Source organism: Polychytrium aggregatum, assembly GCF_025602895.1.
Source record: "Polychytrium aggregatum strain JEL109 chromosome Unknown BJ171scaffold_18, whole genome shotgun sequence".
NCBI classification, from domain to species: Eukaryota; Fungi; Chytridiomycota; class Chytridiomycetes; order Polychytriales; genus Polychytrium; species Polychytrium aggregatum.
Window position 1 is genome coordinate 223,881 of NW_026516220.1, and position 25,372 is coordinate 249,252.

General features: G+C 55.8%; 6 protein-coding genes across 6 annotated transcripts; 2 read left to right on the forward strand and 4 right to left on the reverse strand.

Moving 5' to 3' along the window:
• Positions 1-300: 300 nt before the first annotated feature.
• On the reverse strand, positions 301-1,946 carry BJ171DRAFT_599009 (uncharacterized protein; the record flags this gene model as incomplete). The annotated part of the gene is made up of 4 exons (XM_053114884.1): positions 1,534-1,946; positions 1,178-1,309; positions 742-875; positions 301-501 (listed from the first exon to the last, which is right to left on the reverse strand). The coding sequence occupies exons 1-4, from the start codon at positions 1,682-1,684 to the stop codon at positions 301-303; spliced, it is 618 nt and encodes a 205-aa protein (XP_052966662.1). The 5' UTR covers positions 1,685-1,946.
• A 159-nt stretch (positions 1,947-2,105) lies between these two features.
• On the reverse strand, positions 2,106-4,022 carry BJ171DRAFT_98218 (Mechanosensitive ion channel-domain-containing protein). Its single transcript, XM_053116019.1, has 7 exons — positions 3,593-4,022; positions 3,343-3,447; positions 3,188-3,237; positions 3,061-3,085; positions 2,718-2,883; positions 2,545-2,581; positions 2,106-2,346 (listed from the first exon to the last, which is right to left on the reverse strand). Exons 1-7 carry the CDS (start codon positions 3,867-3,869, stop codon positions 2,185-2,187), a joined length of 822 nt encoding a protein of 273 aa, XP_052966663.1. The 5' UTR covers positions 3,870-4,022; the 3' UTR covers positions 2,106-2,184.
• A 3,138-nt stretch (positions 4,023-7,160) lies between these two features.
• BJ171DRAFT_504746 (ubiquitin-related modifier 1) lies at positions 7,161-8,326 on the forward strand. The gene is made up of 3 exons (XM_053110966.1): positions 7,161-7,232; positions 7,459-7,617; positions 7,957-8,326. Exons 1-3 carry the CDS (start codon positions 7,198-7,200, stop codon positions 8,072-8,074), a joined length of 312 nt encoding a protein of 103 aa, XP_052966664.1. The 5' UTR covers positions 7,161-7,197; the 3' UTR covers positions 8,075-8,326.
• Positions 8,327-13,488, reverse strand: BJ171DRAFT_504749 (uncharacterized protein). The gene is made up of 9 exons (XM_053110967.1): positions 13,009-13,488; positions 12,603-12,830; positions 12,381-12,495; positions 11,963-12,155; positions 11,669-11,806; positions 10,822-11,586; positions 9,134-10,727; positions 8,914-8,960; positions 8,327-8,810 (listed from the first exon to the last, which is right to left on the reverse strand). The coding sequence occupies exons 1-9, from the start codon at positions 13,430-13,432 to the stop codon at positions 8,514-8,516; spliced, it is 3,801 nt and encodes a 1,266-aa protein (XP_052966665.1). The 5' UTR covers positions 13,433-13,488; the 3' UTR covers positions 8,327-8,513.
• A 750-nt stretch (positions 13,489-14,238) lies between these two features.
• Positions 14,239-21,446, forward strand: BJ171DRAFT_618644 (amino acid permease-domain-containing protein; the record flags this gene model as incomplete). The annotated part of the gene is made up of 8 exons (XM_053115386.1): positions 14,239-15,856; positions 16,053-16,140; positions 16,290-17,383; positions 17,722-19,049; positions 19,158-19,633; positions 19,728-20,355; positions 20,545-20,706; positions 20,919-21,446. 8 exons carry the CDS (start codon positions 14,239-14,241, stop codon positions 21,333-21,335), a joined length of 5,811 nt encoding a protein of 1,936 aa, XP_052966666.1. The 3' UTR covers positions 21,336-21,446.
• A 320-nt stretch (positions 21,447-21,766) lies between these two features.
• On the reverse strand, positions 21,767-24,594 carry BJ171DRAFT_618647 (WD40-repeat-containing domain protein; the record flags this gene model as incomplete). The annotated part of the gene is made up of 4 exons (XM_053115387.1): positions 24,010-24,594; positions 23,756-23,860; positions 23,046-23,634; positions 21,767-22,830 (listed from the first exon to the last, which is right to left on the reverse strand). The coding sequence occupies exons 1-4, from the start codon at positions 24,289-24,291 to the stop codon at positions 21,767-21,769; spliced, it is 2,040 nt and encodes a 679-aa protein (XP_052966667.1). The 5' UTR covers positions 24,292-24,594.
• Between the last annotated feature and the right edge of the window lie 778 nt (positions 24,595-25,372).

Genomic DNA, 25,372 nt, shown 5'->3' on the forward strand with positions numbered 1-25,372 from the left:
AAGCATCACAGCGGTAATATCGCGGAAACTCGGGTGGGATGTATTATGACGCCGGCGAGCCAGAGACGCAGAGACAGCGCAGAGGGCCGAGCAAGCAGCCCATGAACTCACCATCCGGTGATTTGCCTCGTCAACTCGAGCCCCATCGGAGCACTAGCCAAACATGAGGCCATAAATTATGCAGCCAACCACAATTCTCCAAAATGGGTGTGGATCGTGGCCCGGAGGACCGGCTGACATGAGGTGCAGAAGGCCCTGCTGCGGTCACCATAGCCCTGGCCGTTGTCTCGACATCGCCGGTTATTTTCTGGGAGGAGGGGGTGGCGGTGGACGCTTTGCCGACTGCGGCGGAGGCGGCGGTCTGTTGACAGAGCCGGTAGACTTTGACATGTATGTTCGTGGAGGCGGAAGGTCGGTGCGGAACGTCCATCGGCCGTCCTCCTCAGTGTTGGAGCTGGAGTTGGGGGCTGCTGCCGGTACTCCTGCAGCAAACGAGCCTTGCTTGGGGAGTATCGGGGCCGGTGCTGGCACAGCCGGACGGAAGCTTGGGACCGGTGGTGACGGACGAGCGACCACAGGAGCCGGCCCAGGCACCGCTGGCTTGGGAGGAGTCGGGGCTGCTGCCGGGACTCTGGGCGGGGGAGGAGGGCCGGCATTCGTCGATACCCTTGGCGGGGGAGGCGGTGCATTCGTTGAGGCTCGCGGAGGAGGAGGAGGAGCCTGTGATGCTCCCACACTCACTCGGGGAGGCGGCGGTGGTCCTTGGCCAGAGCGCCCGGGAAGAGCAGGCGCCTGGGAGGGTCCGCGAGGAGGCTGAGAAGGAGGAGTGAACTTTGGAATTACAGGGGTGTTTTCTTTGTTTGACGGCGAGGCATCTGGAAATCGATGATATCGAGCGAGACATCGAGCGATGCACCGAGAGCGACATTGACAGCGAAGGCGATAAACGGCAATCGTTAGATAGGGCAGAAGCGACGCAGAACCGGCTGGCTCGGTCAGGCAAGTATTGATGCCAGAGACAGGGCTGATCGCCAGCTACACCATCCCAGACCGTTATTATCGACTCGCCGCTGCTTCTACAACGGGGGAAGCCATCGAGCCGTTTAACCACGCAATACGCCCGCAGATGCTGCAACATGACCCAAGAGGCCAATAGCCCAGCATCTTCACAACATACCCGAGCGAGCACCGGCACTCTTCAGCTTGGGGATTCCACCCGCAAACAGCCCGCCAGGTCCAGGTGGGCCGCCGCCTCGAGCAGGGGCCGCGCCAGAGCTACCAGCACTAGCCGCGGGGCCGGATGATTTGCCTGGATGTCGAACCGGAAGGAGGTCAGGCGGTGAGAGAATGTGAGCGGGACGGCACAATCTTTGGCTTTAAGCGCACGCTGGTCTGTCGAGCTCGCCGATACGTCGCAAACGCGATGGGGAGAATAGGTTTGATGGTATGGAGCAGCTCCAGCAACCATCCAGAAGCATATCCAGGACGGCCAAATCCTTGCGCTGTGGATATGGGCATGTGCATCGGCATTACCGCCATCCAGAGCCGGAGCGCTTCTGTCGTTCGTGGTAACTTTTTTCAGCCTTGCTCCCTTCTCGATCGATTTCAGCAGCGCCGAGCGTTCGGTGGTGGCCGCAGGCGCGGCAGCCGGAGCGGGAGGAGGAGGAGGAGGAGGGCCACCCATTGCAGAAGATACGAAAGACAGGCAGCGAGCGCGAGGAAAAGTGCTCTTGGATGAGGGTCGGGCGCGAAGGAGGTTGTTGGATGAGGATGAAGCGCGAGGCCGAGCGACGACGAAGGGATGGTGTTTTGGGCGGGGCGAGGGTGGCGGTGATGTCTTGGCGAACACAGACGGGATGCAGAACTGGCTTGGCGGACGGATGTGGCGAGATGGATGCTGATGGAACGAGACGAGGACGAAGGCAGAGGGTCTGGGAAGACGAGGGACGGACGACGGATTGGAGGCGCTCCATCGGCCGGCAGTGCTGCCGGTAAAGGGCACTGTCGCTTGCGAGAGAGCCACTCTCCCTCCGCCCATATTATGGGAGTCGTTCCAAACGTCGCATTCGAGATGCCAACGGTGCTGGGAGGGGCATTGGGGGTCGCTGGGCAGCATGTTGCAGTATATTCAAGCTCATCTTTCAAACATCGATATTATCCCCGTTATGTAAATCATGGCTGTGGCTATATCGACGATTGAAAGATGGGATCTCCCTCAGAGGACTTGCGGTCGCCTAGCTTCTCAGGCGAGAAATTGCCGAGTGTGCCATTCAGAAGTATCGGCCGGGCCGGCAGAGTGTATTTGATCTTCATATCCTGAAGCGTCCGTTGAACTTCAAAGTAGATCTTTGCTCCGCCGCGATGGTTATGGCCATCCAACGAAGCCGAGGAAACCCAGTCAGCCAAGGCAGTAGCGAACTCAAACCTCAGCCCCACATCGCTTGGTTGTCTCGCTCGCGTCACGGACTCATACGCCCCAGTTCCAGCAGAATGAGTGCCCTTGATTCGAAAGGCAATACAGATCGGTCAAGTCATAGCCATTACCTCCGTCCGGCGTGTCCATCGACGGCCACAATCTTGCCTGTATCAACAGAATCGGTGAAGCATGAGGGAGTGTCCCATAGCCATCCACCGAGCATCACCAACGCATCAGCGTCCAAGGCTTGATGGCCTAGGACTGGCCTTATTTCGTTTTCGGGTTTCAGGCGCCATCTTACCAGTTTCCTTTGTGGGTCATACCCAAACAGACGGTCATGCCGGTCATATCATTGATGCTGATGACACTGACGCTGCAGCCGGGCATCCATTCACGCGGCTTGGATTTTGTGAACTCCTCGATCCTCCTGGCAAGCTCTCGAAGCTGGGTTTCACTGGTGTTGAAGTCTGCAGATTTGAAGTTATGATTGTACACATCCGGTGTATCATATGATCATTGGTGGAGACAGCGGTTTCGGGAAGAATGCAGGCCGGTATCCGAGTGAGTCGCATTGTCAGCAGTGTCTGGCGACGGTGCTCTTCAGCACCTTGCTCGAATAACCAATCAACGGATCCACAACCCACCAACTTGAAACGTTATTCCTTCCCACTGAAACAAATGCCAGTGTAAGTGCCATGATGTTAGTTCGGATTGAGTGACGCCGATGTCTGTGAAGGATATCGCTCCAGATGAACAAAGGGTAGGACTTGCCTGGTCCGGAGATCGGCGGTAGTTGATGATCGGTTTTCCTATCAAGATTGCTGCAGTAGTAGATCGTGTCGACATGTGTGTCAGCAGCGGTGCTCGGGTGCATCGCCCCTACCCCAATGCCACATAAGTGCTCGCTGTGCGGAGACTGCTCCTACAGTTGGGAATATACAGCAGCTGTCCGTCCATGTTGATAAACTTGGTCATCAGAAGCTTGACCTTGAGTACCTTGTACGTTGTTCCATCAATGCACACCAGATCACCTACGAATGTGTGCGGCGGCCCAAGACGCTGTGGGGTGAGCACACGGAAGGACATGGGATCGTGTTGCAGCGACAAGACTCAGCGTATCTGTGCGATCCTGAAAAACGCACAATATGCCGACCGAGGCTGATCCGGCATTCTTACCAACGTCAAAGGTATGCATTACAAAGGTGAACAGTGCTCCTTGGAAGGTGATGTTGGCTGAGGGTCCGAATATGAAACTCAGACTTCCAAGGAGCCCGGCGTACGGGACAATCCCCGAGAGCGATATGCCAAAGATCGCCAATGCAATGACCGATGTCACAATAAAGCAGAAAACCAGCAAGATTCTGTTCAGGGCCCCGACGGACTGCGACAGATCTCGCAGTGAGTTGAAAAGCACACGTCGCTCCCGGTAGATTTGTATGACCGACTCCTTCATTTCTTTCTTCGTAATGTCTCCGTTTTGGTCCTGGTCAAAGATGGAGAAGGCTCGCTCGGCTTCTTCCTTTGTGGCAAAGTATCTGCCGAGAGCGGGTGTGTATCAGTGATCCACGGTCGTTTCTTGATCCAAGTGCTAATGATGAACCGCCGCAGGCTCTTCGACGACTTGGACAGAAAGATTACTGTTCCAGCCCGGCGCTACCAAACTCAGATAGCGAGCCTCTACTTGTCTTCGCCACCCGTTGTGGCGCCCTCCGAGGAACCGGCAAAGTCCTCCCAACAGACACTGTGTACATACGGCTCAAAGTCCAGCAATTGCAGTGTGGCACGCTTCTGATCACCAAGCAATGCCGTGAATATCTTCTTGGCAACCTTGGCGGCGTGCAGATCGCTTCCAGTCTCCATTCTGGAGACAATGACGCCGTGCTGCTCGCCCTCGATTTCCTCTTGCATCGACTGCAACGTCGACGACGAAGCTGTGCTCAACAGCGGGGTATGCTTGTCCCATGGTGCCGGATTGAGGACAAGGGTATCGCCGTTCTCCCTGAAGAACGAGGTCTTCTTGCGCTGCAGAGTGATCTTACGCAGCTTACGTATTTTTTCAATCTCGTTTTCGTCGAATGGGTCCTCCTCCTCCCCGTCATCTTCGTGGTCCGAGTATTGATGTTGTTCGGCGAGTCCATCGGCACCAAGCACGGATCCTTGGTTCAGCCTTTGACCAAGAATAGGGTCTCGCCCCGGAGGAGTGGCCACATCGTCAATGTCCAGTCGGCGCTCCGCTGCAAAGACAACACTTTCTCTTAGAATGCTGCTCGGGCGCCCCTGGTCGTCAGCCAAATGATTTGGCTCGGACTCGGGCCGGCCCCATTGCTTGTTGCGTGCTGGAACAGGATTCTTTTGGATTCCCTTTTTGTCACTGCTGATCACGACTCGCGCTTCCTTCCCGGAAGAGTTTCCCATGAACTGCGGGATCATGATGTCGCTGATTCCTCGCCGGTTGAATCGGTTCTTGATTGATTTTCTCAGGATGTCCAGGACTGCATGAGTTGGACTGTGTCAAGAGGTGGCTGTATCGAGAACACTTCCGTCTTTCCACGCCCCTTATGGGCTGTGCGGCATGCTCGCAACAGGCGATGTGGAATTTGTGCCATCCGCCACATACCCGCCAATGCCTCTTCGGACATTTTGATACGATCTTCGTACGCGGCCCTAGTTAACGGCAGCATCTGGATCAGTATATCATACACCGTGCATGAAACCGCATTCGCGGTGCTCACCTGTGGAAGCTGACGGCTGCTCGGCAGAGTCGTCCAGACCCATGTTGATTGGGCATCGAATTGCAGGTTATGAAAATTAAATGTCGAACACGCAATCATCAGTACCCGATGGGTCGCATCAATAAATCAGTACCCGATGGGTCGCATCAATAATTGAGTCCGATACCTAGCCATTTGACCACCGATACCAACGGGTGCATCTTACCAGCTATATGAACAAAGAGCTTCTCGATGGTGACGGTGACGCTCAGGATGAAGAGCGTGATCAGGATTTGCAGAATGTACCACCACCATTGGATGAGTGGACCAACGAAGCAAAAGCATCCCCAGAACGAAAGGCAGACATATGCCAGCCAAAAGTTCAGTAGAATGTACGTTCGCACTGCGAGAAAGTTCTGATTTTGAAAATAATGGAGCAAGGCGTGGTGATGAGCAGCAGTCGCTGGGTCGGCTACGTTTCGTGTGGCAAGCGATCAATCCGCGCTATGGGAAGCCCAGATAAAGTTGGCTGCATGATATCCAACATGAGGACCAGGGCCCAGAATTGGTTTGCATTGGCCTCCAAGCGGAAGCTTCGCTTTGCCTTCAGCCTCCGCATCACAGCTGTGGTGTGATCTGGCGGCTATCAAGCAACACAAGCTATGCCCCATCCACCAAAGACACGCATGCAAGCCGATGCATCCATCTTACCTCCATACTGGCACGGAAGGAGTCCGAGCATTTTTCTCTTACGGCGTTAACCAACTTCACCAAAGCGTATGGCAGGAGCTCGACGGCGTACCTGCGGCAGCGTGGTCGCGCTGTTAAGAGGTGGGGTCGCATACTCAAGCGGCCACTATATTGGTTGTGGCGCCGCGTTTTCATCGTCGTCCTGCTGCTACAATTCGCGGCAAAATCATACCAGAACAGAATGAAAGCAAACCAGGCGCTTGCGAGCCACAGTGACCTTGGATGAGAACAGCCGAGTGAAAAATGATCCACATTGGGATGAGTACATGAGCGGTGCCTGCCGTCGTGTTGCAGGAGCGCACTTGATACTCCATCCATCGCGATCCATCGCGATCCAACACGGCGATCTACGGGCCGTTGCGCTTTCCTACCATCGAGCCACCTCCGTCAGAGTCGAGTTGGGCTGAGTTGAATAGATTGGCACGAAGATCAACAGCGCCAGTTGGCCCTGTGGCCGTGCCGACACGATAATACCAGGAACGGCAAATACGACCGTGCCGAGGACTAGATATACGAGGAACCGGAGCCACTCAGGAAACCATCTGTTTTTGTGGCTTTGGGCATCCACACTCGGGAGCGATGCCGAGGGGTCGTCTTTCAGGAACCAGTCAAAATCGTCGTCCGGGTCCGACTCGTTTTCAGAGAGGCGGATGGCACCCATGTTGTCTGTGGTCACGTCCAAGACGGGTTTCAGAGTGTGTGCGCCTTTGGGAAAGAGCCTGGCAAGCAAGCCGGACGACCTTCGGTTGAGATAACGAGTCTCCTTGGATGGCGCCTCTTGCGTGAAATGATGGATCTCTCTTCCCGCTGGGATCTTGGCGTCATAAATGACCAGATTGGGCTGTATGTCTCGGCTGGCTTATGGCGGATCCAAACGAAGGCTGATCCAGAATGGAGGGGTCCACATGCTACCTTTGTTCTGCTGACAGGCACCGTTGGAGGCAGGCGAATGTCTGCTGGTGGGGATTGGGGCGTGGGAAAATACCATGGCGGGCATGCTCCACAGAGCCGGGCTGCGTGATTGAGCGTCGACCCACGGCAAGACCAAGGCTCATAGCAGCAGCAGCAGCACTGGGCTTCACACTCAGCAGCAGCAGCGCTTCATACCCAGCAGCAAATGGCGAACGCATCGCTTGATTGTGCTTGAAAGTGTCGACAGCAACATGGACATCGGCCCACAACCAGCACTTGCCCGCCTGCTGATTGGACGGCGCCATGCGCAGCTGAACACACACACACACATCCTTGCGACCAGCCAAAGTCTTTGTGGGCGTGGATGATCTCTGCAACTCCAGCACAAGCCAAGTGTCGACAACCGCCATGGCCGATCCGATCCAACTTACGCTGCAGTTTAGGTACGTCTGGCGCTCTGGTCCTGGCCCTGCGACTGCCCTGGGACTGCCCGGCGCTGCCAGCGGGTGCCCGTTCTGCCCACGCCCGCCTTGGGCCACAGCCGCCGCTGCCGCTGAGCGCCGCATCGCAGATTGCTTATTCTCCCCTCCAACCTCGAACCTTTGTGTGGTTCGGATCTCCGCTCCCCCTCCACTGGGCGGACCCAATGTCGTCATGGATAACAACAAGCGGTGGCATGGAGCTGCTGTTCGATAACCAGAAGTCCGTGGACGTCACCCTGCCAGCGGAATATGTCTCGGGCCAAGCCACGATGAAGGAGCTGATTGCCTACGTTCGTGACAATCTACTGGTTGAGCGGCCCGAGCTCTTCGTCCAAGGCGACTCTGTGTAAGTCAAAGATATGCAGAGATGCATATCCGCATCAATCGGTGGCTGGCAGTGACGTGCGCGGTGGAGTGGATCGGCCCGTATCGACTATCGCGGGGTCATCCGATCGAATATGCCAAATCCCATCCGTTCGAGATCCTCTAGGGACAGGCAACTGACGCTTGGTCGTAAGGATGTGACCCGTCCGCTCGGCGCTCCTGAAACAGTCGCAATGGTATCGGCCCGACTCCCTCCTAACGATCCGCTTGCTTCGATTCGATGACCATGGCTGCCTCGGGCTTCTTCTGGCGCCTTCGATGCATCCGGAATCGCTTTACTTCGGCGCCTCCACGCCGCCAGCCGCCCTGGAATTCTGATCCTGATCAATGAAGCCGACTGGGAGCTTGAGGGCGAGCTCGAGTACGTTCTCCAGAATGGCGACACCATCGTGTTCATCTCGACGCTCCACGGCGGCTAAGCGGCCCCAGCACCGCAAACGAGATGGCCCTGCCTGGGTCCCTGGTGGCTCTGTTCTGGATCTGAATACAGCGACGTCCTTCCGATCTTGTCTATCCAAGAACATCACCGCCTGCCAATACCCCGCATAGCAGATCGCAGTGGACGAATCTCTGCCAGAATCGCGGCGATAGGGCATGATCGCAGCCTGCAGCCATCGCCCAAGCATTCGGCCAGTTGACTAGGACGCACCATTCGCCACTGGAATGGTTGGTGTCGGCGGATTGGCTATTCATGGGTTCATCCACTCTTTCATTCTGCCCGACCTTATAAACGAACAGAGATCCTATGTACATGGGGGTGGATTGAACGACGCGTTCTTGGGGATCTATGCATCAACGTACATGAGCATGCTCATCGCAGAGGGCACATTCGTAAAGCGAGAGTCTTTCGCTGTCGTGCTAGTCCGACGATGAAATCAATCGGCACTTCTTCGGCGGCGTCGAAGCCACCGGAGACAGACGTCGCTTCGACCCTGGCGAGAGCTCGCCAAGGCTCTGTCGACCAGCCGCCGGACCTGGTTTTGGAAAGGGCGACTCGGAGAGACGGTCAAGCAGCGCAGCTTCATTGCCTGGTGGTCTGCTTTCGTCCAGCCATCGGGTACTGCCACTACCGGCGACTGTGTTCGGGGGAATTGATTCCATCTTGCTATTTTCTCGGGGGCTATCTGGTGCCACAGCTCTATCCTCGTGCTTGAGCTGCATTCGGGCAAACAAACAGGGTCAGAAACAGACCCTGATTCTCATCGACTGTGCACGCATGGTGCGGTCGCCTGTTCGGCCCAAGCGGGTTGTTACTCACTCCATGATTTGGCGCCGGTCGCAATCCCAAGGCTGAATACCGCGGAGCTTTTGAGAGTAATGAGTGTGAGGCGATGGATGAGTGGGCTGGCGCAAACAGCGGTCTGGATGCAGGCCGGTTGCGAGTCGATGAGCAGCAGCCAGGGAGAGGCCCACCCACGGCTGTTCTGCCAAACTGAGGCGCCCCCGCAAACGTCTGCTGCATCAACGATACAACTTACTCGCCACTTGGAGATCGATGGAATTCGCGTCACGGGCCCGTCCTGGAGATGCTTGCTGGGCCACAATGGCGCTATTGTGAGCAAACGGCACCTTGTCATCGACGGAGCGCAGCGAGACAGCTTTCCTTGACTGAGTCGCCAGCTCTGTGGATGATCTTTGATCGCTTGAGACGGGCTGCACCTTCTGAATCACGGACTCTCTGCCGACGGGGTATCGATAGAACATCTCAGCCGAGGCCCTATTGCCGTTTGGGTTTGATGAGTCGATGGGTGGATGAAAGGGCAGCCCGGAGTAGCCAGCATGGACAGTGTACTCGGAGTACCATTCCTTGCTCCGGGATATTGTTGTCGGCTGTTGCTCAGTCGCGGTGGTCTTGGGGAGGGCTTTTGAGCGTTGGTCATTGGATCGCAACGACGGGTCGAACGGCTTCTCCGGGAACTGGGAATGAGCGCCATAGGGTGCAGGCGAGCTCGAACATGGGTCGGTGTACGGCCTCCGCCATTCGAGGGAGCTTGCTCCAGGCTCATCCGCACGCAGTCGCTGATGAGGCGGTGCTGCAGTGACGTTGGCCTGGGCAGGCTGCAGAGTTCCTGACGGCATATCGGAGTTATGTTTGGTGCGAACATTGACAGAGGCCAGATGGATCAGTGACTCGGCAACCTCGCGCTCCAGAGACCTGCTCGTGCTGTTCGGCGGTTGGCATGGCGGGACAGTGGCCATTGTGGAAGACTTGTGGCTCGGTTGAGCGGTTTCGTGTACCGGGTTTGGTGTGGTTGTCGCAGAGCTGCAGCCCAGATCCGATTGCGGCGGCTTGTTGGTTGCTTCGTCGTGCGCTGGACAGGGTGTGTCGGGCGGAGTCTCGAGCCCCGATCCGGTTGATTTCGAATCTGGCCAAGTTCCTTCGGACCTATACCCCGACCAATGACGGCCAACTGAGGCCAGGTCCGGATTCTGTGGAATGGCATGCAAGGTTGAAGTTTGTGCAGCAAGGGATGGCTCCTGCTTTGGGAGGCTGAGATTGATTGAGGATCCCGAGTGGTCAATGCTCAAGTCAGGCTCACGGACAGCCATCAGCGCCTCACGCGTATTGGACGACGGCTCAAATCGATCCGGCCGCTCGGTTGTTCGCGAGGAATGCGACACTAGGCTACCCTGGCCATCGGCACCGTGGGTCCGGTGGTTCTGTTGGCTGAACAGAGGTGTGTTCGTTGCATTTCGGGTCTCTTGAGTATCGAATGGCCGAGATTCGATTCGAGGCGCAAGGGGGAGGGGCTGGCTCGTACTCTGTACGGCATGACTACCGCTGGCTGCAGGCGCGCAGGACGGCCTTGCACCGGGTAGAGAGTGCATGGCGGGGGCAAAGTAGTCGATCGAAGATTGGCCAGGGCTATTCGGGATCGTGATAGACTGGCGATAGCCTACTTGAAAAGCCGTCTCGCCCCGACTTGGTGGGCCTCCCAGATTGTCGAAGAGCGAGGTGCGCATCGGAAGTGCTGCGGACGGGTGACCGATTGATCGAGTGGACTTTAGGTTCTGAGGGCTATGTGGAGAGCCAGGGGCCAACGGGAGGAGAAATGCCGGCTTGGGCATGATCTGTGCACAGCAGCGAATTACATCAGCGAGAGCCAGCGACGTGGCGGCTATTAAGCCATCACCAACGACAGCGGCGATGACTATGAAAACAGACCTGAGCTTGCTTGTCGCCTGGCTTTCTTGAGGACTTTTTGGCGGACTGCGAGGACCTGGCCTTTTGCGGCTCGGCTGACGACAAGGTGGTCCCAGGGGCAATCGGACGGCCGGTCGGCATCGATCCGAGCACGGCGACGGGCACAGGTTGGATATGGGGGCTTGATAGTGGACTCGAGCTTGGTGACGATGTTGGCTTTGGTAGGATCTGGATTGGCTTTCGCCCTTGCACAGCATGGCCGATAGCTCTGTTTAGCGGAGCCTTTGCACCTGGCCGTGAGTCTCGTGGGGTGAGTGACGCTTCCGCAGCAGTCGTGACTGGGGCTGTATGGGCATTGGCTTTGGAGGCATCGGCGTCGTCGAAGCTGGAGGAGCTGGATATTGTGGACACGCCTGATGAAACAATGTCTGCGGACACGAGCGCTTGGGGAGTGGCCCGCAGTGGTGTCGGAGATGCAGCTACATCGAATGGAATCAGCGGTGAAGATGGCGCTGACGAGAAGACTGAGAGACGAGGGCTTTGTGCCAAAATTGACGGTTCAGGGTAGGGCAGATTCTCGGCAGGCGCATGCTGAGGAGCCGAGAGGATTGGATGCTCCCGCTGGGCAGATTGCTCGCGAGTGCCTTCCGTGGGTCGGTGTTGCTTTCCACGGCCACTCCGCCTCCGCGACGGACTTGGTGCGGTGGAGAGGTTTGATAGGGACGCATCAGGCGGTGCAGCTAGCCTTGATGATGTCGGGCGATTATTCTCGGCAGCGGCTGAGTCCTGGCGATGCGGCAAACAGACATGGTGTGAGATACGCGATAGTGCAGGAGGAGGAGGTGCGAGTCCGCCACTGGAAACACACCATCGGTTGGACAGGGACTGGGCTTGCAGGGAGTGCAGTGAAGGACAGGTTAGTGGGCTGAATTGGGTCAGCTACCGCAATCGATGGCTTTGACTCCTTCACTGCATCTGCGACAGAGTTTCTGTAGGGCTTGTTCGTCTAGATGAGAGAGATGTTGATTAGCTGCAAGTACGAGGGCGAGTGTGCCCCCAAGATAGAGTATTATGGCTCGCTGCGGAGAGACTGCTGCGGAGAGACTGCTGCGGAGGACAGTATAATGTGCTTCTGGAGCGATAGGGCAGCGTGCTAACTCACCGCATGATGTGTCTCTAGTCTATAGTCCGACGAATCCACCGGTCGTGGCCACACGAGCCCGTTTTCGGGAGCAGGCACCCGCCAGGTAAATCTTAGCCCAGGATTTGACTGAGAGGCACCCCGACAAGTGTGGAGCATTTGGAGCTCTTGGACCAGCCGTGAAAGTGAGGGGATGTCCAGCATGCTTTCGATGCTGTTGGATGGATGCACGGACCCAACATCGATCCATGATTAAGCAGCGGGATGTGTGTGAGCCAAAGCGCGAGCGGCATTACTGGTTCGTTGATGGCAATTGCGCGTATGGGTCTCCGAGCTGCTGTTCTTCGGAACAAGTGCTCGGCTTTTGATCTAGCGGCATCTGGGCTGCGCAAGAACAGCTCTACGATAGGAGCAGCGTCTAATCAGTTGGTATCGTTACCTCGAAGCATCGCCCGAAATATCGTGAACGCCTTGGTTGTCATAGAGCCGATTGAACAGGTCCACATGCTGTCGATACTGCGCGACCTGTTTCTCTCGCAAGCGAACAACATCGTCTGTGCAGAACGGATTATGTCAACATTGCGAGCTGTCGTCCGCGCACATGGAGCGGGTAGGAAACCAATAACCATTGGCACCGGCGCGACATGGACAAGTGTCGTACCATGCAGGGTTCTAGCTTCTCGTTCGATGGCTGGCAGGTCGCCTTGGGACACTCTGCTGAATACTTGGTGCAAGAGCTCCAGCTCATAGCCGCCATGCTTTGTCAGTACGAAGGGCAGCTGCGCTTGAATGATCGGTGGCAAATGCGACAAGTAGGGTTCCGAGACGTTGGGAATCATGATCCGGCATTCGAGACATTGTCGCCACCATGCTATGAAACGCACAGGGCCTATTTGAAGAGCACAGAGTCCAGAGTAAGTCAACTCCATCTCCATTAATACAGCGTGTGAACGGGCTGCGTGCATCAAAGTCTCATTTCGGGATCGTCGCGATCATTGTGTGCATGGCTCTCGATGGTGGCGACATGACCCGCGAGTCGAATCGGCGATCCTGACACCAAGGCTCACCTTGTCTGGTGTAAACGATTCTCCCATCTCTCTCCCATGGGCCGGCCTGGATGAGCTGAGGGGTGTGTTTCCGAGGCTTGTCGCTGTCATCAGGGCTTGCCGAGGCGCCGATGGGGATGTATGGGTGGCTGAGAGAGCAACCGGGACACGGAAACGAGGAGTGGTGCAGCAGGCTGGCGAATTGCACCTCAGGCCGCCATAGGAAAGTGGGCAGCGCCAAGTGGTTCGCCAGAGACGGTCTGTCCGTGAACGGGTTCTGGGGTATCAGCCATGAATGAGCAGACATGGCCGGGTGGGTTTGCACGGAGCCGCGAGCGTCGCCTGGGATTGTGGGTTGGGGTTGGGCTGGCTGCAGGGCGAGATGCATCTTGTTTGGGTCTGAGCCATGGACACGCAGCTGCAGATGCCGAGATTCGCGGTCCATGAGCGAACAGGGGCAAGAGGAATCGCTGGACCAGACCAGACCGGGACAGAGGAGACTGCAGGCCGAGACATCGATGCTGCTGCCCAGAGCGCATCGGCGGGCCAAAAGGAGGATTGTCCTTGCTTGTGCGCCGGTTGCAGCCACGGCCCTGTCCGCGGTTCCAGCCAGCCAGACAGCCAGAAGGCTGTGCCGGCTCGCCGTGCGCGATTTGTGCGGCGCCGCAGTGTGTGTGTGTGTGTGGGCTGTGCGTGCCACCAGCACGGCGCCGCTCCTCGGCGCGTCCCGGTGCGTCTCGGCCAGTCGGATGCGCCCTCGCTGTGCTCTCGCGCGCATTCTGCTCTCGCCTGTCCCTTGTCGGAGGCGCGCTGGCGCAGCTGCGGCACGCCCGCCGCGGATTGGCTGCAGGCGCGCCAATCACGGCCGGCCCCGACCGGCTGACTCTCCTGTGCGCCGCTGGCGATGGAGCCACGTTTGCCCTTCGCGTCGCGGCACCTGCCGCTTTGGGAAGGTCCGATCAGGCGGCGCCGGCGCGGGCTGATTGGCTGCGAGGGCCGAGGGTCGCGCCATCACGTGTGCTCTCTCTGGAACGCCAGGGCCAGACTGCGGTGCTTCCTGCGCAACATCCCGCCAGCGCCATCTCGCTGGCGGCCATGCTGCCCGCCGCCGTGGGTCTTCTCTTCGGCCGGCGCCCCATTCCTATCCAACAGGCCCCTCACCTCGATCTCGCCGGCGTCCACCACACCCGACGCGTTCACACACCCGCACAGCCTTGGCACTGTCGTTCTTGCCCACGAGCCTGTTCTCAGATGCTTCCTGCATTCGAGGATCTGGCCACAAAGGGCAATAGGAACCAGGGCGTTCCGACAAAGGTGCTCGAGACGCTCTTCTTTGCCTTGGCCTTCGATGACACGGAGCCCGCCATCTCTGTTTTCCTGGAAGCCGTCTTCTTCATATGGGAAGACCTGGCATTTATCGGAATCGTGATCGATGCCGACCTCGTCCCAGCACTGGCCGCAGTCCGGTCTGCCCTGGATCCGCTCAACTTTCTCTCTGCAAACTTTGCCCAAATCAACGCTGGCCAGTACCTTATCGCCTTGACGATATTCTTTGTCCTCCAGGCCCTGCTTGTGGTCTGGATTGCGCGTCCCAGTCGCTGGATATCCATCCGAAATGATAAGATAATGCTGGACCGCTCGAGTCCCACGGTTTTCCTTCTCCGTCAAGCACTGGTCGCGACCTCGACGTTCCTCATGGTCGCAATCACCCAGTTTGTGTTCACCCTGCTTGGCTGCTTGATCGTTCAGTTTGGCTCGTCGTCGCGTGCAACGGCCCTGCTGCCTTACATCTCAACCGTCTGCGACCTCAGCAACTCGGGCTACAATTCTCTCGCGATTCAAATAATCGCCTTCGTCTTTGCCATGCCATTGTTTTTCGTTCTGCTTGCGCTCTATCTTCTCGTGGCCATCCGCGCTGATCCGGCCATTCGTTCGAGTCCGCTCACCAAGATGCACTCCCGCTTCGATGCCGTTTACATCCTTGTCCGTCTGCTTATGGTCAGCTTCGCGGCAATAGGGAGAGACATGATCCAAGAGCGCATGATTGCCAATTCATTCGGGGCGTTTGTGATGCTGTGTGCCGTTTTGCGCCTCCATCCGTACTTTTGGCCGGCCGTCAACCAGATACGTGCGGCGCTGTTGACCGGCGCCGTGTTCATGGCACTTGCCGCCTTTGGACTTCAGAGCACTTCCTCCCTCTCCAACTGGGCCGTTATAGGCATCTCTATCGCCGTCGTTGGTGCAGGCTGCGGTACAGGCTATGGGCTTGCACTGCTCTCAGCGCACTACCTGAAGATCATGTTCTGTCAACGCCTGCAGAACAACCAAAAAATCTTCAATCGCTTCTTTGACCACGATGCTGAGCTCTCGAAATCGGCGTCTTGCGTCGGCCAAACAAAACCCGGCCAGTCGGAGCCATCTCCGGATTTGAATTCTAGCAAAAAGAGCGACGCTGAGGTGCGTTCGGGCACACTGCCACGAAAGCCAAAGGAATACGATCCGACTCAGTTGCCTTACGGATTGCAAACTCAGGTGTTCAACCTCTGGACCGATGTCGAGCTCAGCGCTCGCCTGGTTGCCATTGTTGCTGCTCCGGGACTCTTCACGACCGCGCGTCGCTTGAGCACAGAAGAAATCAAGCTTGTCAAGGATCTCTTCCGCAAGGGCTCGCAGGAATACAACCACCCCGGGGTCCTCATCAGCTCTGTCAAGTACGAGCGCCGTCTTAGGATTGGAACGCCTGATTCTATATGGAATCAGATATGCAAGGCCGAGTTTGCTCCCGGCAGCATTGATATGAGACTCCTGGTCAAGGCCGAGGTTGAGATGGCCAAGGAGTCTGGAGGCGAGGTCGGACATGAATACGACAGTAAGCGCGCTGCTTGTAGTTTCGAATATCAGCTTGCACTATAAGCCGAAGAGAGTGGAGCTGCAGAGCAACCAACTTGGATGCGATACGGCTGTCGGATTTCCATATTCGAACACTCTGGAGCGACACTGCTCTTCCTCGATCGATTCGTGCCTGCGTGAGTCTGACTTTCAGTGGCCTTGCTCCGATCATCCAGACTTTTTACAAAACGCAAGGTCCAATCATGTCCTCACATGCCAAGTCGTCATCGACTGCTGGCGCTTTATTCAAAATAACCCCGATCGGTGAGTGCTCCTTCTCAATCAACGAATGTATCGTTTGTTTCCGCGGGGTGCACCATCTGCAGCCAAGTCGCGGAGAGGTTAAAACTGAGAGCATTGCTCACTGAAAATAGTGATCACTGAGTACTGAGCAACTCCAAACATCACCTTAGGCTATACTTGCTTCCTCTGCATGCCGAGAAGCTCGTAAAGATCATCCAAATCACAAGCGAATCGTACAGAAACATCATCCGGCGATGGCCATCGAATACCGAGTGTCAGAAGATGTACATGAGCTTCCTCTCCGCCATGCGAAACGATGGCGTTTTCTCCGAAGAAGATCAAGAAAAGAACGGAAGCCACGATTCATTTCAAGCTAGCGCTTCCAAGTTGCGAATCTCTATGAGCTCTGGCGGATCGCAAACTTATTCGGAAAAACGATCGGTAAAGCTCCATCGCCATTCGAAATTGCCGAGCGAGATTACAGACTTATCGATGACCAGCTTTGGGAGCCGACTCAGCCGCTCCAGCAAGGAATCCGGTCGATCAGAAAAGCGCAGGGCCCTCGAACTCCGAACCGAGCTTGACAATCAAGCAAAATGGAACATCGACGCCTTTTCAACCACCATAAAGCTTGCTGCCATCGGAGGCATCCTGATGCTTTGCCTGAACCTCTATCTGTTGCTATCCTTTCGAGACATGCATACGCAGCAGCTCACAGCCGACTGGGGACTTTGCTATATTGAAGTTGCATCCTCAATCGCATTCATGGGACTGCGGCGCATGATCAACATGGCAAACGGCACCGAGACTGCTGATCTGGCAAAGTTTGATGCCTTTCGCATGCGGGTCGCCGTCTTCTCAAACCATGCCTACAGTGTCGCTCAAAATATCTGGGCTGTATCTGGTCAAGGCAATGGCGAGAAGCAAGAGCTGATTCTCACCACGTATCCGGCGCTTTTCTCGATCCTTCCGACGACCACAAAAATTGTCAGTCGAAACGTCTCCTTCTTCAGCATCATCGCACGCATGTTTAACTTTGCCTCTCGCGTCTCGGATATAAGCCTGGCGGACCAGAAACAAATCCTGAGCTCGGGCTTGGTCGGAAGTTCTGCCTTGGTCAACATGGCGCGATTTGTATTCCACAACGTTGGAAACACCACGAACGCATGGATACCAACTATTGAAAGCGTTCATCAAAGTTGGATCGGTCAAGAACTCATCGAGCGCTCTGACCATTTAGGCTACATATATTTAGTTCTCATATGTAAGGCAAACTGTGTTCTGCAGCGTTCAGTGAAGGACCGGCGAGTTGCCCGACGAGTCGAGGGAACAACAAGGCAACCGCCAGGTGCTTGCCAGGTGCTTGCCAGGTGCTTGCAATGCGGATGCGTCATTATTGAATCACATGGGTTGTTATTGTGCAAAGCCAAATAGTCCTCACAAGCCTTTTAATTCCAAATTTGATCTTATCGAGCAACGAAGGATGTCGCTGTACATTCAGCTAACACATCTATCCATTCTCACTCGACCTCCACTCAACTCGTATCCGGGCCTGGGTGGATGGATGGTCCCGCCTCTGAATATCGTCGGCCGCGGACTCAGTGATATGGATCGCAATCGTGGTATTTTGTCAAGTGATAGTCCAAGGAGGGATTTTCAAGCTGATCAAGCAGCAAAACCGCGCACTAGAGCTGTTCAAGTGCATTCCAAAGTCAATCATCTCCGATCTGATCGTCGCGGCCGAAAAAAACCTGGACGAGCTCGTCGGCACGGATATCCAGGAATCGCTGTCCTCGCTCACAGAAAGCTATGAAAACATGCTCAAAGAAAATGGCACATCCACAGACAAGCCATCGGATACAAAACCTCCGAACCCCGAAGCAGCATCAAGCCTTGAGGGCAGCACAGATTTCAACAGTGCACGAAGAAGAAGTGCCGTTTTCGACCCCACCAACAAGTCGTTGCCTCCGTCTCAGCCCAAGCCCGAGAACACCTCGGAGCAGGCCAAACGCCCCAAAAGTGGAAAGGGCACTGAGGCGCTCCTGAACGCAGGAATCAACAGCAAGGACGATTGGAACAGGCGATATCTGAGCAAGGAGCGGTACAGCCTGTGCGGCCTCATGATTTTCCAAGGCGTCTGCCAGATCGCGCTCTTTGCGGCCATGATCACCGTCGCGCAATATGCCATCACGGATCTAGAGCGGCTTGGGATGGTGTGCACGACCGAAAGCGCAACCTTGAGGAGCCTGTCGCTTGTGTTTGAAGGGCAGTACATGGACAGGTATCTCTGGTCGTCTACCGCCGAGCTGTCGGATAGCCTTGCAAATGCCATCAACAACACGTTTGAGATGCGCAACGAAGTGTTTTCGAGCTGGGTACCCCGATCGACCAGCGAAAATGAAATCCTCTTTGGCACAAGCTGTCTGGCCTACAACACCACCCTTTGCAACTACCGCCAAACGTATCAAGCCGTGAGTCCACAAACCATCGCAACAACCCGTGGCTTGGTGGCGCTCCTGGACCAGGTTTTGATATTGCTCGACCGCGCCAACCAGTCGTTTCCCCAGGACATGGCCACGTTCTCAGCCACTCTGCAAACACTCGATGATATCGCCGTCAACGACCTTATCGATGCCATGTCCGCTCTGCGCGCCAATGTGCTGCAGCAAGGATACGACAATATTTCATTTTACTTCCAAATTATTCTCGGCATCTGGGGTGCTGGGTTCGCCGGATCCATCATCGTGTTCTTTGTGATCCATACCAGCGTTACGTCCATCCAAGCCAACCTCAGCAAAACATGGGAGATATTGAGCCTGATTCCCTCCTCGGTCCACGACAAACTGCCAACGATCGGGTCTTTTATCAACCGCCTCAACCAAAAAACCATTGCCGAAAGAGACCCTATCTCTGTGTTTTACGGATACTGTGTAAGTTGGCTGTAACAGCAATGCCGCGCTCGTCGTGTGAATGATGGATCTGCGCGAGCTCCGGTATACCCGCCCTTTCCGCTCACATTTGTCCACGCTTCCTTTCAGGTCGGCAAAGGCGGCACGCTGATGGTCACCAAACCTTCGCGTCCAGATCCCATAGAACTGCACCAAGACAACTTCAAAGAAGGGCGTCTCTCGGGAATGTCGCTCTGGATGAGAAAGGAGTTCTACCGGAACATTTATCCAACCGGATCCTCCTTTGCCTCCAAACTCAAAATGTTCTATCGTCGCCGACGGCTCGCGCCACTCCGGATTGGAAGCATCCATGCCTGGGCATTGGCCACCGTTGTCGTCATCACAGGCGAACAGTCGGGATGGAATGACGCCCTCGCGGATGGCGGATATGGCTCGCTCATATTGTCGACCCTGGTCGGTGCTCTGAACTACCTATGCGTGGCCCTCTCCTTGGCGGATCTACAAGACGAATGTCCCAGAGCCATTGGCGGGATGTTGCACTATGCACGATCACATGGATTCCATGACGTATTTATCTTTATATCAAAGTGCTCCGAATTGTTCGAGTAAGACTCGCACCTAGTATCTCTTGACAGCACCGGCATAAAGCCTTGATGCCGCGCTATTGCTCACGATATCCACACCCATTTCGTCGCCCAGATACCTGCTCTTCATGGCCTTGATCAACGTCTCAATCGCAGGCTATTTGCAATCGATATTCAACACCAGCAGTACCATGCAGCTCGTCCATTCGGCCTTTCTCGTTATCTGCGCCTTCGGTGCGGTGATGTTCCTCGAGAAGCGAACTTGGATGGCGATATTGGTCATGTGTCTGCTGTCCATTGCCATCCTGGTGGGATACATCGTGATCGGAATGATATATTTCAATCCCACGATGCTCTTTCAAGGATACGCCTCAAATCTATCGAATCTCAGCATCCGCGCGTGGTTTCCGGGAGGAGTATCTGGTCTTGGGCTCTCGCTCATGCCTGGTCTCTGGTGGTACACAGGACTCGAGTCTGCGACTGCCGTCACTCAAGAGATGAAGGAACCGACGAAAAACACCCGTCATGCCCTCCTTGGATCATGGGTGACCCTGTTGCTCTTGGCCATATTCATGACTGTGTTTAGCGTCGGCGTTGTTCCAGGCGCCACCCAGATTGGCCAAGCCTCAACGCCGTCCGTCGCCACCACCTTGGCCCTCTTTGGCAACAGCACAACGAGCAACGTCATCGCAAATCTCTTGCTTCTTCCAGCCAGCATCAGCAATCTCTTGGCCTTGACTTTGGTATGTCTTGGGGGTGGGACTACGGGACTTGTCGTACTCGATGACAGTGCCTATCTAGACGCCAGACTTCCTATGCTGGTACCTGTGCTTGCATGTCGATGCCATCGAGGCTGACTGATTTGGCTTGAGCTTCGTCGTTCGCAATAAGCAGCCATCCTGACTACTGCTACCAACGTCCCTTGGCTTTAGGTTTGCGGCAGGCTGATGTGGGCCATGTCTATGTCGGCGTATTTTCCAAAATGGATCAGCGTCACCGCAAAGGATGAAGACCACTCTGGACATCCTCCGCTCCGGGCGTACGCTCTTGCGCTTACAATCTCGTTTGCGTTGTCTACCTACGTTATCGTTTATGTGAGTTCAAATCCAGAAGTGGGACAGGAAGAAGGGAGACACGGACAGGTGGATGATGTCGCATGCACCTGCTCGTTCAAGGGCAAGCGGATGCACCGACGACACCGAAATGCAGTCATTGTCTCGCTCCTGTTGAGGGAACTCCATACTATTTTTGGTGCTGATGTTCACTTTATTGATCTCCACTGACTGGCGGGCATTTTTTTGCGTAGCAAATACAGACGCAGGAAACGACGACAAACTTTTCTCCCCCCAATGTCATGCTATATGGATCCATTCTGGCCGCGCTGTGTTTCTACATCACCGTCGGGGCCGTGCAGATCAAGAAAGCGATCTTTCCACTGGGGCATCTTGAGTTCAAAAACCGACTCTGGTGCTTCAGTCGTGGCTTCATGCTGGTCAACTACAACGTCCTCGTCCTGTCATGCCAATTGGCTTGGAGCTCAGAGTTTCTCATGAGCTTTTGGACGTTCGTGTTTGTGTTGATCTTGATGCTGCTATACTATTTTGTATGGGCTCACAAGCGCATTATTCCATTCGAGATTTCGTCGAGTCAAACCACGGCCATCTCCAGTCCTGTGCTCAAACGAACGGGTCTGGCCACCGTGTCCGAGAAGAAGAGTCTTTGATAGCTCTCGCCATTGATGCAAATCAGTTATGTCGGGGGAGGGGGTAACAGAAACTCGCTTGAATCATCGCGTTACTAGATCGACTGCTGGCACATACAAACTGCACCGGTGTTGCCGTCGAACAAAGCGGCAATCCTTCAATATATACTCGCCACGATGAGGCTACATATGCGCTGGTTTGGTCCGACTGATATTAGTCGATTGAAAGTGCTGCAGGGCAAGCAAGGTTGAGCGCTATCAAGGTGACTGAAGCACCTGTATCCGATGCAGAGGCATATCTGCACACCATATATCGTGCGAGCAGTTTTAACTACATGCTTTCAGACGACGCATGGCAAGTGTGGAACGGGCTATATTCTGAATAAACGCGGAGCGGTGGTAGAATAGACCGCGGAGTCGATTGCTCTTCAACATGAAGACCTTCAAGGCTGCTAGAACATCGGCTCTGGTGGCACTAGCGAGGTTCGCCGCTCGTGTCTCCCCTCGAGCCGCTCGAGAGGCGATATTCCGGACTGGCTGTTTGCTCGTGTGCCTCTTCTGATTTTCTTTTCCAGCTTCCACTCGCGAACGTATCCGTCTGCACTTCCGGCAAAGAGCTTGCAGTTCTTGTTGCTCGACTCATGCTCCAGCCCGGCCATGCCAAGGACTGCACCTCCTTGTTTGTCAAAGATGTTGAGGAGAGTACCTTGCTCCAAGTCCCATTCTCGAATGGTGCAGTCGGAGCTCCCCGAATACAGCTTTCCGTTGACGACGCACAGCCCCCACACCCAGTCGGCGTGTGATTTGTATACTCGCTTTGGAGTCGACAGCGTGACTTGCTTGGAAGCCGAGGTATCCCATTCTGTGATTATACCCGTTTCGCATCCGGTAAAGACTCGAACACCCGAATCAACGAGATCAGGAACGACGAGGAGACTGATGATCCACGATGTGGGTCCTCCAAAGACCCTCAGAATCGCGCCAGTGTCGACATTCCATTCGCGCACGGTACCGTCGTAGCTACCGGAGAAGAGTCTCAGAGGGTTGTGGATAAGCGACAGGCAGGTGACCCAGTTCCGGTGGCCGTTGAAGCACTTGACTTCCATGCCGGTGCGGCGATCCCACTGGCGGATCTTGTTGTCCCATCCTCCTGAAAACAAATGGTCTTCGTATGCAGCAATGGCGCGAATGGTATTCGTATGGCCAGAGTAGGTCTGAGTCAAGGTTCCGGTCTCGACGTCCCATTCCTTCATCAGGTAGTCCTCGGCACCAGAGTAGAGGCGGTGCTGCGTGTAGTCTTCGCCCCGGAGTGCCTCGACGCTCCAGATCGGTGCGGTGTGGGCAGCGATCTGGCGCATCAGCTCGCCACTCTGCGTGTCCCATTGTCTGACGGTGCCGTCTTCATGTCCGCTGAACAGAATCGCCGGATGGTTGGGGTCGGTCAAGATCGTCACGGAGTTCACAAAGGACTGGGAGACATAACTTTTGATGACTGAGCGAGGGAGCACTGAGGACTCTGTCAAACGGATATGCCAACACAACGGCATGGCGCAATTAATCCGATTGCATTGGTCGAGTCCGTGGCACGAACCCAACCAGCAGAATCACAACAGAGGGCAGAGACAGCCAGCGATGCAGGATCAGCCATGTCGAGTGGTGTCACACTGCCACATGGCAGGCTCGCAGCCAGAATCAAGACAAAGGGAGGGCCAAAGCGTAAGGTGTGATTACCGTCAATCTTGGGCGACTTTCTCTTTGTTTCAGACTTCTGTCGCAGCTTTCTTGAGAGCGAATCATCGCCTTGGAGTTCCTTGGGCTCGGACTTTGTCTCGGGACTCAAGTTTCTCCCAAGATTGAACGATCCAAGGGCATTCTTGATCAGATCCGGCATGCTTGATCCCGGTGCATCTGGAGGTGGGTTTGTGAGCGACCGGACTCGGTTCTTGGTGTTCGCCGAGCGATTGAGGGTCATTATGGTTTTCGGCTGCACATCTGGCGTAATTGAGTCTGTCGAGGTGCTATTTTGCCGATTGGCTTCAGGAGAGATGTCGTCGGAGCTCCCTTTCAAGCTTGCCTTATTATCTGCTGTGAACCGGCGACTGAGTAGACCTTTCTTGGCAGGCGGTGCCGCGGCTCTGGTCTCGGAATCAAAGTTGCTTGTCGAACTGCTGTTTGGGAGGGGGGCGAAACTGTTTGGGAGAGGGGCGGGGCTGTCTCCGGTTTCGTAGACCAGCTCGCTCACCACCACAGTAGGATTGACTAGCTCTGCCTTTGTCCGGGCTGCTTGGTCGAGATACGAACGCAAGCTCTCCTCGTGGAACTGGAGCCGTGAGGTTGGAATGTGTGTGAGAGCAGGGATGGAGGGCGAGCGAGTTCTATCAAGCCAAGGCCGAGCCAGCGAGCATTATGCTGCGTATCTTATGCATTCCCCTCAATCCTACCGTCGCATCGAATGGGAGTGTCTTGGTGGCACTGGTCAGCAGTTGGTGCAGTTGTGAGAGCGCTTCCCGGATTTCTCGGTCAGACAGGGTGACGAGGCTCTCGATCTGAGGCAAGACGCGTGTCAAGTGTTATCCATGGGCACTTCCGAGAGGCGACGGCGCTGAGCATAAGCTGGCACAAGCGCATAGGATTGCAAGCGTGCTCGTGCCAGGTGCGGGCATGAACGGGCAACGCGCCAGCATCAAGAACGCACCTTGCTGAGGCCGTCCTCGGAGCATTTTTCAAGGGTGGCCAGGGCGTTGGCGAGGGACATGGAGCTCAGATCTGCATCCGACATCCCCTTCATCAGGCGCCGGATGATATTTTGGAGATGCAAATCCAGCAGCTGGCACTCTGTCAGGTTACGTTTCATTTGGCTGGTGAGTACGCTGACCCGGTACGAAACCTGCGCAAGCTTTGAGAACTCGTTGAGCACCGAAGGATTCGAGCAGATTGGAAAGATTTCAAGCTCGCCAGAGTTTGGCTGCTGCCCCATCTTGGAAAAGCGCTCCGAATCCACGAGATGATAGCAGAGGGAAAGGTATACCACCCAGGCAGGGTTGTCCGGCGAAACAAGAAGGAAGCCGGAAGAAAGGGGAGCCAAAGCGAAGGAGAGGGCTGAGGAACCTTGGCGAGACTGATCCACGCCTTGGGAATGAGATACGGCACCAGCGCCGCGCTGGTAGTGCGCGGATCAATAGCGAGCACTGAGCAGGCAAGTAAGCTGTGCCTCGGAAGCAATGCAAGCAGTGTGAAATCGCTGGATCTGGACCCATCAGGGCGCCGTGGCGATTGTTCCCACCCTCATTGACGTCAGCCCAGCACAATCAGGGGGCGAGCGGACAACGCGGATTGGCGGGGGCGTTCTTGCCGCGGCTCGAGCCGGAAGGAGCCGGAAGGAGCCGGAAGGAGCCGGATTGGTGGTGTGTGGGTGCATGCTGACACAGACTGGCGTTGCGCAGGCGCGGGTGTTGGGACACGCGCACACCGTGACCGCGGGTGGCCGCGACGCGCTTGTGGACAGCCGAACAGCGCAACACAACACAACACAGCACAACACAACACAACACAACACAACACAACACAACACAACACAACACAACACAACACAACACAACACAACACAACACAACACAACACAACACAACACAACACAACACAACACAACACAACACAACACAACACAACACAACGCGCTGTCCCCATCTGTCCCCGTTTCGATCTCCGTGCGACATTGGTGATACATTGGTGCGTCCATGGCTCGCGCCGCACTCTTCTGTGCGCCCACCTGCTGTGTCGCCGCCGGCACATGTCCTCGCGGCGATCGTCTTTCAGATTTCGCAACAGCGGGTTTTGACCATCCTTCGCATCCACCAAGCTCACAGGGCATATCCAACCGCCCTTATTATCGCCGCGTGCGTCCCCGGGGTTTCCTTCGCCAGATCCGGTCTACCCTGAAGTCTCCAGCCGCCGAGGCCCCTTCTCGCCGAGGACACATTCCTTTTCCGCTCCGTCTCCTCCGATCCTCTGTCGGCCGTGAGATCTTGTCCCAATCCCACTTCGTTTTCGACACTTCC

Excerpts from the sequence above, each read along its gene's own strand:
- BJ171DRAFT_98218 (XM_053116019.1), bottom strand. The coding sequence starts at position 3,869 with ATGAAGGAGTCGGTCATACAAATCTACCGGGAGCGACGTGTGCTTTTC. Across the intron at positions 2,582-2,717 it reads ATGACCCACAAAGGAAACTG|GCAAGATTGTGGCCGTCGAT; the intron begins GTAAGATGGCGC and ends CTGTTGATACAG. Across the intron at positions 2,347-2,544 it reads GATGGACACGCCGGACGGAG|ATCTACTTTGAAGTTCAACG; the intron begins GTAATGGCTATG and ends GGCGGAGCAAAG.
- BJ171DRAFT_504746 (XM_053110966.1), top strand. The coding sequence starts at position 7,198 with ATGGCCGATCCGATCCAACTTACGCTGCAGTTTAG. Across the intron at positions 7,233-7,458 it reads CAACTTACGCTGCAGTTTAG|CGGTGGCATGGAGCTGCTGT; the intron begins GTACGTCTGGCG and ends GATAACAACAAG. Across the intron at positions 7,618-7,956 it reads TTCGTCCAAGGCGACTCTGT|CCGCCCTGGAATTCTGATCC; the intron begins GTAAGTCAAAGA and ends CCACGCCGCCAG.
- BJ171DRAFT_504749 (XM_053110967.1), bottom strand. The coding sequence starts at position 13,432 with ATGGACCGCGAATCTCGGCATCTGCAGCTGCGTGTCCATGGCTCAGAC. Across the intron at positions 11,807-11,962 it reads GACTAGAGACACATCATGCG|ACGAACAAGCCCTACAGAAA; the intron begins GTGAGTTAGCAC and ends TCTCTCATCTAG. Across the intron at positions 10,728-10,821 it reads CAGGCGACAAGCAAGCTCAG|ATCATGCCCAAGCCGGCATT; the intron begins GTCTGTTTTCAT and ends TGCTGTGCACAG.